The sequence below is a fragment of the Lepus europaeus genome, chromosome 9 (assembly GCF_033115175.1).
Source record: "Lepus europaeus isolate LE1 chromosome 9, mLepTim1.pri, whole genome shotgun sequence".
In the NCBI taxonomy this organism is placed as follows: Eukaryota; Metazoa; Chordata; class Mammalia; order Lagomorpha; family Leporidae; genus Lepus; species Lepus europaeus.
The window spans coordinates 23,772,651-23,787,864 of NC_084835.1; the positions used below are offsets into that span (position 1 = coordinate 23,772,651).

The 15,214-nt window shown below is 55.5% G+C and overlaps 3 protein-coding genes across 4 annotated transcripts; 1 reads left to right on the forward strand and 2 right to left on the reverse strand.

The window, feature by feature from the left end:
- The first annotated feature begins 145 nt into the window (after positions 1–145).
- TCTA (T cell leukemia translocation altered) lies at positions 146–3,394 on the forward strand. 2 transcript variants are annotated; one of them, XM_062200869.1, is made up of 3 exons: positions 155–598; positions 928–982; positions 1,823–3,394. In XM_062200869.1, the coding sequence occupies exons 1-3, from the start codon at positions 376–378 to the stop codon at positions 1,863–1,865; spliced, it is 321 nt and encodes a 106-aa protein (XP_062056853.1). In that variant the 5' UTR covers positions 155–375; the 3' UTR covers positions 1,866–3,394. The 2 variants fall into 2 exon arrangements, with proteins under 2 accessions (XP_062056854.1, XP_062056853.1); XM_062200870.1 differs by lacking the exons at positions 928–982; positions 1,823–3,394 and adding an exon at positions 762–921 and having other exon boundaries at positions 146–598.
- A 51-nt stretch (positions 3,395–3,445) lies between these two features.
- AMT (aminomethyltransferase) lies at positions 3,446–8,768 on the reverse strand. The gene is made up of 9 exons (XM_062200159.1): positions 8,672–8,768; positions 8,405–8,572; positions 7,847–7,927; positions 6,799–6,930; positions 6,342–6,420; positions 5,890–6,035; positions 4,939–5,119; positions 4,428–4,583; positions 3,446–4,320 (listed from the first exon to the last, which is right to left on the reverse strand). The coding sequence occupies exons 1-9, from the start codon at positions 8,759–8,761 to the stop codon at positions 4,142–4,144; spliced, it is 1,212 nt and encodes a 403-aa protein (XP_062056143.1). The 5' UTR covers positions 8,762–8,768; the 3' UTR covers positions 3,446–4,141.
- A 1,121-nt stretch (positions 8,769–9,889) lies between these two features.
- On the reverse strand, positions 9,890–13,189 carry NICN1 (nicolin 1, tubulin polyglutamylase complex subunit). The gene is made up of 6 exons (XM_062200160.1): positions 12,976–13,189; positions 11,816–11,992; positions 11,444–11,557; positions 10,915–10,986; positions 10,498–10,602; positions 9,890–10,423 (listed from the first exon to the last, which is right to left on the reverse strand). The coding sequence occupies exons 1-6, from the start codon at positions 13,105–13,107 to the stop codon at positions 10,382–10,384; spliced, it is 642 nt and encodes a 213-aa protein (XP_062056144.1). The 5' UTR covers positions 13,108–13,189; the 3' UTR covers positions 9,890–10,381.
- Between the last annotated feature and the right edge of the window lie 2,025 nt (positions 13,190–15,214).

Below are 15,214 nucleotides of genomic sequence, written 5' to 3' on the forward strand. Positions count from 1 at the left end.
GGTCGCGGCCCCGCGCGCGCGCGCGCACTCACATCTCAGCCACGATTGCTCAGGCGCGCGTCCACGCCCTAACAGCAAGACGCTCAACCAATCATTACAGCCGCGTGGGGCATCACGGGAACTCTGGGGCTATAAAAGACCCGGTTGCTATTTTATACTCCGGGAGTCACTCATGCTTTAAGGGAGCAGGGTGGGGCTAAGTGCGCGTGCGCGGTTTTAATACTCCTCCCTAAACTGCCAACTCTTCGCCCAAGCGAGGTAGGCCCGCCCTGCCTGGTTCTACGCGTGCGCACTAACGGGCCTAGCCCCGGAAGACCACACGCCTGCGCGGTGTGCACTACGGTGACAGTACCCCGGGTGGGGCGCGGGCCGGTCATGGCGGAGTCTTGGTCTGGACAGTCCTTGCAGGCTCTGCCGGCCACGGTGCTGGGCGCGCTGGGCGCGCTGGGCAGCGAGTTCCTGCGGGAGTGGGAGGCGCAGGACATGCGTGTGACCCTCTTCAAACTGCTGCTGCTGTGGTTGGTGTTAAGTCTCCTGGGCATCCAGCTGGCGTGGGGGTTCTACGGGAACACGGTGACCGGGTTGTATCACCGCCCAGGTGAGGCTCCCTATGAACCTCCGTGAGCTGGCCGCCCCCGCCCCCACCAGACTGAACCATTGGGTTCCTCAGAATCCCCCTAGACTACCAGAAGTCCACGAAATCGTCAGAACTTAGTATTTTACCCTGACCTGTGCTATCATACTGTATCATTTTATGCCAGAATCCCCACCGCTCCGCCCATCACATTGTAACTGATCTCTAGAACCGTCACCAGACTCGGGACCCCCGGCAGATTCCACTAGCGGCCCCTAACCTGAATTGGGCTGATGCCTGCCCAGATCCCCACCCCCAGTCTGCTGCAGCTCTGGCTGTGTTCCTGCCTTCAGGTCTGGGCGGCCAGAATGGATCCACACCTGATGGCTCCACACATTTCCCTTCGTGGTGAGTAGATCTGTCCCCCATCCCAGCCCCGTGCATGGCAGGCAGAGAGCACGCCCGTGCTGGTGATGGGGTGGGTAGTTGTCAGGGCACAAATCCAGCAGCACAGTGGCCTTGGCAGCAAGCTTCAGGTCTGCATGACACCAAGGTCTGGAAAGTCCATCACCACTTCAGCTACCCAGGGGTGGGGGAGGTGGTACTGTCATAATTTCAGGAAGATAAACTAACATCTTTTAGATCCCACTCCCTGTAAGCCTCAGTTGGGAGGCAGGAGCCGCTGTACTTAGCCCACCAACTGACCTCACTGGGGTCATTTATAAAGCTAATCTCTGGTGGGGGCTATGGAAGACCCAGAAAACAATGACAACCCAGGCCCTGCTCACAGCAGGAGCTGGAGATTTCTTTATTTCTTTCCTTTTTTTTTTTTTTTTTTTTAAGATTTATTTATTTGTTTGAAAGGCAGAGTTAGAGAGAGGGAGAGAGATCCTCCATCTGCTGATTCACTCCCCAAACAGCCACAATGGCCAGAGCTGTGCTGATCCAAAGCCAGGAGCCAGGAGCCTCCTCCATGTATCCCCCTTGGGCGCAGGGGCCCAAGGACTTGGGCCATCTTCCACTGCTTTCCCAGGTGCAATAGCAGGGATCTGGATCAGAAGTGGAGCAGCTGGGACATGACCCGGTGCCCATATGGGCCCAGGGTGGGCTGTATCAGCAGACAGGTCTAGACTGCAATGCAACCTTACTGAGCCCAGCTTAGCCTCCAAGAAAGGGCTGGGGAGAGCTAGCAGCAGAAACCATTCTGCCGCCCATGGAATAACCCTTCTTTTTCTCCATCACTTTCAGGGAAATGGCAGCAAACGAACCTCTCAAAACCCACAGAGAATAAAGGAAGGCAGAGAGGTCTCCACGGGGCATCACTGGGTCTGCTGCTACTCAGGTCCCAGGGACAACACAGAGGCTCAGGGTTGGGGGCAAGGAGCGCCCAGTACTGCAGGACTGGGTCTCCACTGCCCTTAGCCCTGCCTCCAACAGCCCCAGGCGCTGGGCGAGTGAAGAGTTTGCCTCTCCCTTGATCTGGGTGCCTTAAAGGGGGAGAAGGCATGTGCTTCCTCCTGGGGTCAGAGCACAGGAGACTCCTTTGGGTTGAGGAGGCCAACAGACCCTTTTCCGTCTTGGCTTTTCCCTGTCCCTCTTCTCAGTGCACTGGGATGTGACCCTGTAAAGACTTGTCCGTCTGAGAGGAAATCTAAGACTGACTAAGATTTCGAAGGGAAGACTGTTCTACCCTAAGCCCTGAGTTTTCTGGATTTCTTTGCTTTTGCTTTGTTGCCAGGGAGCCAGGGAGTCCTGGCCTAGACCGGGCCTTCTGTCCTGTGGTCACTTATTTGGTCATTCAGGTATCAACAAGATGTCCTTGCTGGCACTAAACACCTACTGCCGTGGCCCTCCCAGTGTGAGCCAGGCACAGGAAATAGTCATTTCCAACTCATATTTCTGTCCTGCTCATATTTCTGTCTTTCTTGAAAGCCGGGGTTTGGGAGCAGTTGGTGCCTGGAAGAGGCACAGCCCTCCAGCTGAGCCCCTGGAATGACCTCCCACTCCCTCCGCTTAAGTGCCCATGGGGTCTTAGGTGTCCCCTGCCCTCTCGTAGGGTGGACTAAGCAGTGACTGCAGAGCAGCCCCGTGGTGCTTGCAGCTGCACCATTCCCATCTTGACCTGGAACAGGCAGGGCATCCTCCTAAGAGCCCAGTCTCAGTTCCTCCCCAGAAGTACCATCTCAGCCAGGAACCTTCAAGGGAAAGACCCACAAGCCTCCTGCACTGTGTGCCAGGGGAGCTTCCAGAGGGGCAGGTGGCAAATGCCCCACAGAAACACCGTGTGGCCCTGGGCCTGCCTCCTCCCCAATAGCCACACTTCTGCCTGCCTCTGCTGGATCACCAGCCACCTCAGTATCCCACGGCCCGTTTGCTCTTTGTTAGATGTTTCCATCTCACAGCCTTTGCCTAGGCTGACCCTGTGGCAGAAGTGTGCCAGAAGTGGACGTGCACTGAGCTCATTCACACAGACCCATTCTAGAGATGTCTTCTGGCTGGCAGGATGGTGGTCTTCACAGGCCCACCCCAAATACATCACCATACAGGCCTCACATTTCACCCCAGGCTCTGCTGGGGACATGGCTTATTAAACACGGAAGTGCATCAGTCGTGTGGTTATTCAGACGGGACAAGGGCATGCATGCACAGGGGTGACTGGAGAGGGAACATCCTGGCACCTGCTGCCCCTCAGGACCCAGAAGTGGAGAGGTAGTGGGGTGCCCACTAGGGGCAATATTCTCGTTCTCACAGACTTGTGCCCTCTCCAGGGGAACCTGCTCTTAGCCTGTCTTGGAGGCCAGGAAGCCTGTGGACAAAGAACAATAAAGCTAAAGACCATAGCAAGTAAGAAGGAAGGAAGCTCATTTAATTTTTTTTTAGGAGTCAATGTCCAGTAATGGGCCCCAGGGCAAAGGTCAGTCCAGGAAGCAGCCAGTCTGCCCTACAAGAGTCATAGGACTGAAAAGAGGTGGTGAGCCTGCCATGGTTTGTACCCATGGCTAGGCCAACCTGGCAACGTTGAAGAACAAGCCCATGTCACCTCCAAGTTCACAGTACAGGCACAGTAGCCCTACTGAGCCATCCCATGAGTCAGGAGTCATTCCTGCCCAGGGAGAGGCGGCAGTTTGCATTCATGGAAAGCAAACTGGAAGCGGTGGCCTAAGCCCACACTGCCCACAGTAACAACCCTTGGCATTGTGAAAAACCATGGTGAGGTAGGTTGGCAGGCAGGTGTATCCTCCCTTCAAAGGTGAGGCTTGGCTCTACAGCCAGCACCTGGCAGGGTAGGCAAGATGGCAGAAGCAGAACTTATTGCCTCCATGAGATGAGAATGGGGTCAGTGGGACCATGGACTATAACAGCATTTGGTGAGCTGGTCAGTCACTTGGAAATAGAGTCCTAAATTGGAGTCAACATGAAGTTGGAGGCAATCGGTAGAGTATGGCCCCCTCAACCAGACTAGAGCCATCGCCTCCTCTTGTTCCCACCCACAGTGGTGACTAGCCCTTTGTAGTACACCCTCCTGGGTAAGACTCCTGAAGGGGACGGCTCTGCTCTGAGCCCTCGTCACTTGAGGGTATAGTAGTTTGTAGGGACAAAGGGCATCTTGCTGACCACAGCCATCTGCCTCTTCCGCCGCACCTCTACCAGCAGCGGAGTTCCCGGCCGACTGTACTCCAAAGGCACATAACCCATGGCCACATTCTTCTTCAGGCAGGGTGAGGGGCAGCCACTGGTCACAGTACCTGTCCAAGCATAGGCCGTATATTAGCACCACCCAGCCAGCCTGGTGCCCTCCACCCTCCTGGGGAAGAGACAAGGGCTCCCTCCCCAGCTGCCCTCATCCACCTACCAATCCTGGTGCCCTCCGCGTTCAGGATGGGACTGTGTGCCCGCATGGGGGCCCCCTCACACGTCAACCCCACACGCCTCCGCTGCACCTTGCCCTTCAGCTGGGGAACAATGACCTCGGCTCCAGGAAAGTCCATAGCAGCTCGGCGGCGCTTCCCTGGGACATAACACACCAGACTAAGCCACGGCTCATAAAAACACTGGCCAAAGAAGATTGTAGCTCCAAGGACCCCAAGTGACACTGACCCAGCATCAAGGCCCCTTCCCTTGGGCTCTCCCAGGCTCGATGCCTTCCCTGCAATCCCTGCAGTCGGCCACCTTCTATCCCCTGGAGGCCGTGCTGTCCACCTTGACCTCTGAGGGTCTTCAGCTCTTAATAGGCAGAGCCACAGGTGCACATTCAGGGGATGGAGGCTCAGAGAAGCCACGTCACTTGCTGTAGGCCACACAACCATGGGAGTAGTCACAGGCAAACCTCCAGGACCCTGTCCTTCAGTACCAGCCTGGCTTACCCAGCGTCCAGCTGAGGCTGCCCTCCACAGGGGTAGTGTGCTCATCAATGTCATTGCCATACAGGCAGAGACCTGCCTCCAGGCGCAAGCTGTCTCGGGCCGCCAGTCCAGCCAGCTTCACCTCGGGGTTTTCCAGAAGAGCTGTTGCTAGGCGAACCGCCCCTGCTGCTGGTACTGAGATCTGCATGGGACACCAGAAAGCACGCAGGTGGTCAGCTGTCCCCCTCCAAGTCATGTCCCCGGCACTGCCCTGTACGCATTCTTCTTGTTAATTTTTAAAATTTATTTTGAGAGGTAAAGAGAGAGCAAGAAATCTCCCAGCTGCTGGTTCAGATGCCTCCAACACCAGGGATGAACCAAGCTAAAGCTGAGAGCCAGGAACTCAATCCAGGTCTCCCAAAGTAGATGGCAAGGACTCAAGTACTTGAGCCAACACTGCTTCTTCTCTGGGTACATGTTAGAAGGAATTTGAAATGAAAAGTGGAGTCAGGACTTGAACCCAGGCACTTTGATATGGATGCGGGCATCTCAAGCTGCATCTTAATCACTGTGCCAAATGCCAGCCCCTATAACCACTTCTGTTTTTTTTTTTTTTTTTTTTAATTTGGGCTTTGGATTTTTTGTTTAAGATTTATTATTTATTTATTTGATAGGCTGAGTTAGAAAAGAGTAAGAGATAAAGAGAGGCCTTCAACCCACTGATTCACTCTCCAAAGAGCCACAACAGCAGGGGCTGGATCAGGCTGAAACCAGGCTTGGGACTCCATCTGGATCTTCCATGTGGGTGCAGTGACCCAAGCATCTGGACCCCCTTCCACTGCCTTCCCAGGTACATTAGCACAAAACTGGATCAGAAGTGGAGCAGCCAGGACGTGAGGTGAGATACAGGCACTGAAGGTGGAAACCCAACCCACTGCACCCAATGCCAGCCCCTACGCCGTCTTGACATACCTCCATGCCATCCTCTCCTGTGTAGCCACAGCGGGTCACACGGCAGCCAGCTACTCCAAACACCTCCATCACAGCACTGGTCATGAAGGGCAGTTTCCTCAGGTCATGTGCCACACCAGCCTGCAGTACCTGGGCTGCAGTGGGGCCTGGGCCCAGGGAGCAAGTGGTCAAGCATCCAGATCCCAGTGCCCCCTCAAAACTGGACTACAGCCCTTACCCAGGGACCAGGACAAACCCTGGACATGTCCTACTCTGCCAGTAGGAAAAGATACCCTTATTCCTAGCCCATGGAGCCTTGGGTGGGGGGCGGGGAGAGGCAGAAAAATACAAGCTTAGAGTTTTGCCACACAGACAACACACACCCACAGCCTCCTCAGCATGGGCTCTGTAATGAGCTTTAGACGAAGCCAGGAAAGCCAAGGTCAGCGCCAAACCCAGCCTCGCCCTCTCACCTTGCAGAGCCAGCAGGGCATTATCCACTACCTCCAAGCCCACGTCACTGCCCCTGTTCTGAAGCTCCCGGACCTTGTTCTGAAAGGAAAGACAGAAACACCACATTAGCCTCTGGGACCACGTCCTGAGCACCTCTCATGGGCTAGACGCTGCAGAGCTAGCCTGCTTCCCTTCTCACAGTCACAGAGCTACTAAGTGGTAGGGATAACCGAAACCCAGGTCTGCTACCGCTCACACCCTCACCAGAGGGTGCTTACCTAGAAGCCAAAGTCAGCTTCTCCCCACCTCCCTGAGCCCCCGACCACCAAACCCTGACATGCTCCAGGGCAGGCCTGCTCTTGAGTCTCACAGCTTTTCATGTACTCGAAGAGCCAATTTTTGAGCCTGTCCAGGACAACAAGAATGCTGTTGCATGAACAAGAAAGACAAGGTACCTAGAACACAAAAGGACTTTACCTGCATGAGGGCCAAATCTTTATCCCAGCAGCCAGCATTGGACACCACATACAGGTACCCCTCGGAAGTGTTGGTCACAATCAGGTCATCCAAGATGCCTCCAGCCTCGCTGGTGAACAACGACAGTGTCCCCTAGCACCAAAGGGAAGCATCTTTGCCTCCAGATCCAGGAAGCCAACGCCAAGGGTCACACACACATCCCTGGCCCCCCTCAGCCACCACAAATTCATGAACCCTCATGCTCAGTGTACACAGGGTACGAGGCTAGGCCCAAGTCTAGGGTCTTTGATCCTCATGTACCAAGTAAGCTTCACTCTCTCCCCACCTTTGGGAAGGGGGGCTCCCTGATCTACTGGGGTCCCTATACCCCCTCCCTACTCCGTACTGAGCCCTATGTCACACTCAATCTATAACACCTATCTATGGGAAGACTGGTTACCTCCTGCCACCTAGACCCAGGACAACTCAGGATAAAAGGATAAAAAGCTTCAAAGCCCATCTCAGTGATCCTAGGTGCCCCCACAGCACTGCATAGTGATGCCCCCAAGCACTCTAAGGGTGTCTTCAGCCTCCCCACTGGACAGATGAAGAGCCTGAAGTTCAGAGGTCACAGGAATCACCTTGGGGAGCTTTTTTTTTTTTTTTTTTTCATTTTTCATTTTCCTGTACACCTGGGGATCTTGTTGAAAGAAAGGCTCTGATCAAACAGGCAGAGAACAGTACCTGAGACTGTTGTCCTAACAAGCCCCAAGCAGTGAGGCTTGGTTAGGGACCACACTTTGTACAGCGGGGGGTTTGGCAGCATTGCATAAACATACAAGGTCAGATGGCAGCACGTAAACCTCAGCCCGATGTGGCAACGTGGAGGTAGGCTCCCCCACAGATCGCTGGAAATGACCCTGGACTGTCCCCAAGACTGCAAGCCCTGGGAAGCTGTGTCTGACCATTTCTGTGTCCCCCCCCCCCCCAAGCCTGAGAAAACGACCTGGCCCACTTGCTGGCTCATGATTCGGAACACTCATTGAACAGAAGGAAGAGAAGGGCCCACCTGGTTTGGCCTTAGCTCCGCAATATCTCCAACCACTAGACTCTCCATCAGCTTCACCCGGTCACAACCAAATATCTTGGTCTGCGGAAGAGATGGAAAGCCACAGGCCACTGTTACCGCCGCAGCCTGAAAGGCCACTGGGCATCACACCGTGCACGGTGCAGTCCAGCCCAGAAATGACGGAGCAGTCTTTTGGGTCTGCAGGTGGCAAGGTCCCACCTCCTGACTCTGCTACACTCCCCAGCACGTGGTGTGACTAGGAGAGGTCAGGGGAACTGGGAGGACCCAGCACCTCTCTGAAAATACCCCCTTTTCCAAACCAATACCCAGTAATGAGAGTGGAGGGCAGCCCTGAAAGTCCCAGGACAGGACACACCGCCGGTGGGAACATGGTAGAGAAGTGAGAGAGGGGGACCCCCAAGTTAATTTCCTCAGGGCCGTAGCCCTCCTCAGACTGCTGTCCTTGGAATCCAGTTCCCAGGCAGCAAAGCTGGGGGTGCACCACAGTTGATGGGGAGGAAGGCCCGGCCCAGAGGCCGGTGAGCTGCCCTGGCTTACCTGCAGCATGTGAGACACATCAAAGAGCGAGCAGTGTTGGCGCGTGTGCAGGTGCGAGTCCATGTGACTGTCCTGGTATTGCACGGGCAGACTCCAACCCGCAAATGCCACCATCTTCCCTCCGTGGGCCAGGTGGAAGTCATACAGCGGTGTCCGGTGGAGCACATCCTGCAGGCAGCCGAGCTTGGTGTCACCAGGGCCCTAATCCCTGGCCGACCCCCTGCCCCCTCCAAGATCAGCACTAAATCCCAACACCCTCTATCCCACCTGTGCGCTACTGAGCTGACGACTCAGGGCCGACGGGAGCGCCCGCAGGCGAAAGCCCAGATGGGCCACCACGCTCACTGCCCGCCGCATCGTCGCCCACAACCCGTGCAGCCGGCACAGAGAGGCCACCACTCTGCCAGGCACGCCGGGAGATGTAGTCCGGGCCTCAGCTCGGACAGGTCTCTCTGGCACGCTGGGAGGAATGAGAGGAGGGGGCGGGTAGCCCTGAGGGTAGGCTGGGATTTAAAGCCGCAAAGCCAGAAACTCCAATGGGCAGGGGAGCGGCCTCGGGCTCTTCCCGCAGGCTGATTGGGGCAGAGCAGGCGATCCAGAGCAGACTGGCCTTCCCAGAGCCAGAGCTGGGGTCAAGACCTTCCCCCTTGCAGAACTTCCCAGCCTCCAGAGGTCAAAGGTCTGCAGAAGACTGAAATGCACATTCAAGACTTTAGAAGTGCAAGGTCGAGGGGGGGTTGGGAGGGTGGAGAGGCTGCTGGAGGGTGGAACAAGACCCAGGGGCAGAACACTGCCTCCTGTAAGGGCCCCCAACTCCCTCTCCTGGCAGACCCAGACAGCCAGCGGAGTCCTGCATCTCACAAGTGTTTACTGATCTTGTTGCCCAGCTCCTGTGTGGACACAGCTGTGAAGGAAGCAGGGTCCCAGCTACCCTACCCGAGCTCCTTCACACACACACACACACACACATGCACAGGACCCAGCTGCTCCTTTTACATGGGACCGTGGCTATCACCCTTTCAGCAAAAGTTAAGTAAACAACTCTGCAGGTAAACATACTGCCTGCAAGAGCACTGATGGCTGAAGACAGAGGGTGGGCCCCAAAAGGTGACTTAATTCCCCCCAGAAAATTTAAGCCAATGTATATGTCCAATTTTCCGGATCCAAGACACTTTGCTGTACTGCTTCGTAATAACTCCCAGGCACAGAGCTAGGAAGAACAAGGGGAAGCAGGATTTTCTCACGTAAGCACAGCCTGTGGCATTCAGTGGTTGGCTTTTGGGTAATGCAACACCTCAGCTGTTCTTTAAAGACACCAATGAGAACCCTCCCTCGGGCCCACCCCCACCAAGCTTGATCCCTCATCATGCTAATCATGACTGTAAGGAGGTGGGAACACACATCCAGGAGCCAGCACAGGGGCCAGTGGACGCAGGCTATCCAAATCCCAGCTTTGCTTCCTAGGCAGGCAGCAGAAGAGTTTAAACAGGAAATTTATTCTTTGTAGGCATAACACAAAGGGAAATAAGTTGGCAAGAAGATGCGGAGGAAGAAATGGGGTTTCTGTTTCTTCCTCAGGCTTCCTCATCTCCAGGAGTGCTATGGCAGCAGTGGTCTTGCAGTGTTACATGAAGGAGGTTCGAGTAGGTCATCCCAGTCCAGCGCACTCAGGGTGAGGGGACAGGCAGAAGTCAGGGTGTGCACATTGGCAGAGGGCACTTGGGAGTTCTTGGAGTGTTTTTAGGGTAGAAGAAGACAGAAGCAGCCAAGTGCAGAGAGAGGCACACCCCTGCCAGGAGTTCATGCTGCAGCAAGATGGTGAGCCCCCGGCGATCTTGAATCTGTGACGTGGTCCAGACACAATGGCTATGCAGACAACACTCAGAATGCACAGGGAACACACTTCAGTCTGTGGTGGCCCAAATCAAGCCCGGAAGGTGCTCGGGAAAGGCCAATGCTGTGGCTAGGAGTCACTGCTCAAGTGTAGGAGAGCAAGTTCAGGTCATAACAGCCATCCACCTGCAACACAGAAGATGGTCAGGTCTGACCCTCGCCAAGCGATGCAAGCCAGGGAGAAGGAGGTAATCACTCACATCAAAGCGGCCGATCCTCGTGGAGGTGTGATTGGCCCGGATCATCTCTGTCAGCGCCCACATCTGTTGCACCTTGGAGGATACCCTGCTGGGGTCTGGGAAACCCTGCACCAGAAGGGGGGGGGGTGTCAGTGGCCCTGGATGTCTCCCCAGCGGTGCCTGCCCTTAGAGCTCTCCAGAGGTCAAGCTGGCCTAAGGGCTACTCCGGCTGAGACTCCTAACATTCTCGGAGGACTTCAGAAACATGAGCTTTGGGGCCTGCTCTTCAATAGGCAGCCCAGCCCCATACCACAGATGCCTCAAATGCCACAGAGCACCCAAGAGGAGGAGGGCCCAAAGGGAACCGAGGGCCCTGAGCCCAGCCTCAGAGCTGGGCCTGCGCTGGACACGTAGTTCTCACCCAGGGTGAAAGCTTACCTCGAGGAGTGGGGCAGGCTGCTCGCAGGGCACTGGGTGGGAAAGCCACTTGGGGAAGGCCACGGAGGGACTCTGCGAAACAAAGGCAGACTGCTCTGAGTGCGATGGAGCAGGAGAGTTCCGGGACCAGATGTTGGGGTGCTGGGAGCAGAGAGGAGGGCCCTCGAGCCTCAGACACTGGGGAAACCCTTTTTGGGAGGTCCAAAGGCACAAACTACCTCAGCTCTCCTGCCATGCAGAAGCAAGTGCCAGGAACATAAACCACTAACGCGTCTCCCAGCACCTGAGGGCTCCACTCTGAAAGTGGCAGGTGGCCCCAGAGTTCATGGGACACAGGGACATGGCCTCACCGCTCTTCATGAATTTTCTAGCATTCATACCTGGCTAACTTCCATGGTGGCTGCCTCCTGAGTCTTACCGTCCTTATCCATCGCCCCCTACCTTGCCCACTGCCCCAGCTCTCCCAGCCACAGCGGGGAGGCCCCCTGCAAAAGGTGCCAGCCAACATCTCTGAGCGGTCATCACTCACCTTGGGTCCAAGCTGGTAGATCTTCAGCTCCTCCACCGTGAAAGACAGCCACAGTGGCGATGGCTGCCGCAGAATCAGGCGCAGCTCCACTACTTTGGCCATGTCACACAGCATCTGACACACATACACAAGGACCCAGAGAGGACCCACCCAGCTCACTGCCCAGGAGCCTCCCAACCAACACTGAGACAAGATGGTGCCTCCCCAGGCCTTTGGGACAGAAAGGACGGTAGTCCTCCTGCCGCTCCCCACGGCACTTGCCTGAAAGCCACAGCCCAGGCTAGTCCTGTCCCCCTTTTCCCTCCCGGAATACTGGGCCAGTCCACAGCCCTCGCCTCTGGGCTGCCCTGGCCATGTTGTGGCCCAACTGACCTGGTGGTGGAACAGCGATACATACTCCTGGGCTCCCTCCTCACTGTGTGGGTCGGGCATCAGACAGTAGTCTCGAAGGCAGGTCACCCATCTGGCTGGTGTGTGCGGTGCAGTTTGTTGTCGGACACGGATGGTCAAAAAAGCCGTGTAGTAATTCTTAAAGGTGATCTCCTGCAGCTAGAACACACACAACCCACCACCACGACTCAGACCCAGACCCAGGTCCAGGCCCCAACAGACTCAAAGGCACCATCTCCTCCATCCTTTTGGAAGACAGGCTTCCATTCAACAACTCCATAAGCATCACTGGGGCCCACAGACGATCTCACTTCCCTACAGGTCCTCACAGTGTGAATAAATAGGCCAGACAAATAAATCACGACTGGGCTCTTGCCACACACCCAAGGTGCTGCCAGAGCTCAGAGCCCAACCCTGCAGGAGGTGGAAAGTGCACAACAGAGGCATCAAAGAGGAGGATTTTGCTACGGGTAATATAAGAGCAGCACCTGAAGCAGCAGCACATGGGGAGGGAACCGGCCACCCCTGCAGCAGCAGTGATTCAGCCTGCTAGCGCAGTGGTTGCCCTTGTTGGGCTCACATCAAAATCACCCAAGAAAATTTTTTAACAACACGGGTGTCCAGGCTCCACCTCAAACATACTGAATCAGGATTTCCAGGGTTGGGCCCTTTAATTTAAGTGTCCCAGAAAATAGAAAGGAACAGGTTAGGGGAGGACCACGCAGGGCACATGGGGCTGGGAGGTAGCAAAGGAGCAGAGTGACTCCAAATGCCAGGCTTTGTCCTCTGCATTGAAGACGTGAGTCACCCACTTAGAAGGATTCTGATGAAGGCTGGGTTGCATCTGACCACTTGGGGCCAGGGTTGTAGGAATGAAGAGGCAGGATTAGGAGTGAATTATTGTTTAAGGTCCCAGGCTGTGGCCAGGGACAAAATGACCCCTCGCCTATCTCTGGAGATAGGGAACAGATGTTGAAGTTCTAGTCTAGGTGATAACCGAAAGAATAAACAAATGAATGGTTAACAAATCCGCCAGGGCAAGCGACACTGCTGGGACTCTATAAAATACTAAGTGGCTGGGAAACGCCCTGCCGGGTCAGCCCCGCCCGGGAGGCCCGGTCGCGCCCACTGGGCTTGCTCACCTGGAAAGGTGCGACGCTGGGGAAGGTGACATCGATGACCAGCACGCCAGGCCGGCCTTGGGAAGTCCGCACGTCGCCCACCTGCAGGGCTACAGTGCCTTTCACATGGCAGGGCACCAACACCCGCGACATGGTGCCAGCAGCACGGACCAAGCGCAACCACCGCTCGGGGGCTCCAGTCGCCGGTCCTTTCGGGCGTTTCGAGTCTAATCCCAAGAACTACAACTCCCGGGAGCCATCGCGCTCAGCCAGGCCAGCCAATCACCGACGCTCAGGGCGGGCCGGAAGTCGGAAGTGCCTGGGGACCTCCCCCTGCAGCCCATCCCAGTTGGAGCCTTAGAGCACAGTGCAGGCCGCGCCCCTAACGGCCGAGTTGTTCCAGGCCCTAGTATACCCTGGGCCCTCTCAGCGCCTCTGGTCTCGCTCCTTTGTGTCACTACGGAGAGCTGTCGTCAGGTAAAGCATGTGAAGACAAGAACACAGATGAGCGTAGTGACTGGCTGACCTTAAAGGCAAAAGCAGATGTTAGCTATTAAAGAAAAAAGCCCAAGTATTTTAATAGGCAATTTCAGAATAAGCCCCTGAAAGGATGCCTGGGTTTTGTTGTTGTTGTTATTTGCTTGTTTTAATTAAAAAAAAAAACAAAAAAACAAAAAACCTACAAATTGGGGCCTGCGCTGTGGCCGCTGTGGCGCAGCGGGTTACCGCCCTGGCCTGAAGCGCTGGCATCCCATATGGGTGCTGGTTCTAGTCCCGGCTGCTCCTCTTCCACTCCAGCTCTCTGCTGTGGCCTGGGGAAACGGTAGAAGATGGCCCAAGTGCTTGGGCCCCTGCACCAGCATGGGAGACCAGGAAGAAGCTCCAGGCTCCTGGCTTCGGATTGGCTTAACTCCAGCCATGTGGCCAATTGGGAGAGAGACAGAGAGAAAGGGCTTCCTTTTGCCGTTGGGTCACCCTCCAATGGCCGCCGCGGCCAGCGTGCTGCGCTGATCCGAAGGCAGGAGCCAGGTGCTTCTCCTGGTCTCCCATGGGGTGCAGGGCCCAAGCACTGGAAGAGGGGCAACCGGGGAAGAATCCGGTGCCCCAACCAGGACTAGAACCCGGTGTGCCGGCGCTGCAAGGTGGAGGATTAGCCTGTTGAGCCACGGTGCGGGCCCTGAAACAAAACATTTTTAAATAGTATAATAAAAACTTCTGCCATCCCCCGTCCCTAGCATCTTCAGTCCAGTTGCCTCCTGCATGCTGCCTTCCTTGCCTGCTCTCAGGCCACTGTCTGCCCCGGACAGTATAGCTTACTCCTCACCACTTTCCGCTCTTCTATTCTACCTTCAAATATTTTAAATTTTTTTTTTTTATTTTTTTGACAGGCAGAGTGGACAGTGAGAGAGAGACAGAGAGAAAGGTCTTCCTTTTTGCCGTTGGTTCACCCTCCAATGGCCGCCGCGGTAGGCGCGCTGCGGCCGGCGCACTGCGGCCGGCGCACTGCGCCGATCAGATGGCAGGAGCCAGGTGCTTCTCCTGGTCTCCCATGGGGTGCAGGGCCCAAGCACTTGGGCCATCCTCCACTGCACTCCCTGGCCACAGCAGAGAGCTGGCCTGGAAGAGGGGCAACCGGGAAAATATTTTAATTTTTTAAAAGATTTATTTAAAGGCAGGGTGACCGAGTAAGGGGAAGAGAGAATTTGCCATCTGCTGACTCGTTCACTCCCCAAATGCCTGCAACAGCCAGATCTCCGACAGGCTGAAGCCAGGAGGCAGGAGCTCCATCCTGGTCTCCCTGTGGGTGGCAGAGACAAAAGTACTTGCACCATCTTCCACTTTATTCTCAAGTGCATTGACAGAAAGCTAGATTGGAAGTGGAGGAGCCAGGACTGGCACTGGCACTCCAGTAAGTGGTGGCTTAACTCGCTCTACTATAATGTCAGCCCTCCAATTTTTTTTTATTTTCAATTTTTAATTTTATAGTTACTCGAAAGGCAAAGAGTGGGGCCGGCAGTATAGCATAGCGGTAAAGCCGCCGCTTGCAGTGCTGGCATCCCATATGGGTACCAGTTCAAGACCTGCTGCTCTACTTCCGATCCAGTTCTCTGCTATGGCCTCAGAAAACAGTAGAAGATGGTCAAAGTGCTTGGGCCCCTGCACCCACTTGGGAGACCCGGAAGAAGCTCCTGGCTCCTGGCTTTGGATCAGCTCAGCTCTGGCCATTGTGGCCACCTGGGGAGTGAACCAGCAGATGGAA

Excerpts from the sequence above, each read along its gene's own strand:
- NICN1 (XM_062200160.1), bottom strand. The coding sequence starts at position 13,107 with ATGTCGCGGGTGTTGGTGCCCTGCCATGTGAAAGGCACTGTAGCCCTG. Across the intron at positions 11,558-11,815 it reads TATCGCTGTTCCACCACCAG|ATGCTGTGTGACATGGCCAA; the intron begins GTCAGTTGGGCC and ends TATGTGTGTCAG. Across the intron at positions 10,987-11,443 it reads TCTACCAGCTTGGACCCAAG|AGTCCCTCCGTGGCCTTCCC; the intron begins GTGAGTGATGAC and ends TTTGTTTCGCAG.
- TCTA (XM_062200869.1), top strand. The coding sequence starts at position 376 with ATGGCGGAGTCTTGGTCTGGACAGTCCTTGCAGGCTCTGCCGGCCACG. Across the intron at positions 599-927 it reads CGGGTTGTATCACCGCCCAG|GTCTGGGCGGCCAGAATGGA; the intron begins GTGAGGCTCCCT and ends TCCTGCCTTCAG. Across the intron at positions 983-1,822 it reads TCCACACATTTCCCTTCGTG|GGAAATGGCAGCAAACGAAC; the intron begins GTGAGTAGATCT and ends CATCACTTTCAG.
- AMT (XM_062200159.1), bottom strand. The coding sequence starts at position 8,761 with ATGCGGCGGGCAGTGAGCGTGGTGGCCCATCTGGGCTTTCGCCTGCGG. Across the intron at positions 6,931-7,846 it reads CGGAGCTAAGGCCAAACCAG|GGGACACTGTCGTTGTTCAC; the intron begins GTGGGCCCTTCT and ends CTTTGGTGCTAG. Across the intron at positions 6,421-6,798 it reads AAGATTTGGCCCTCATGCAG|AACAAGGTCCGGGAGCTTCA; the intron begins GTAAAGTCCTTT and ends CTTTCCTTTCAG.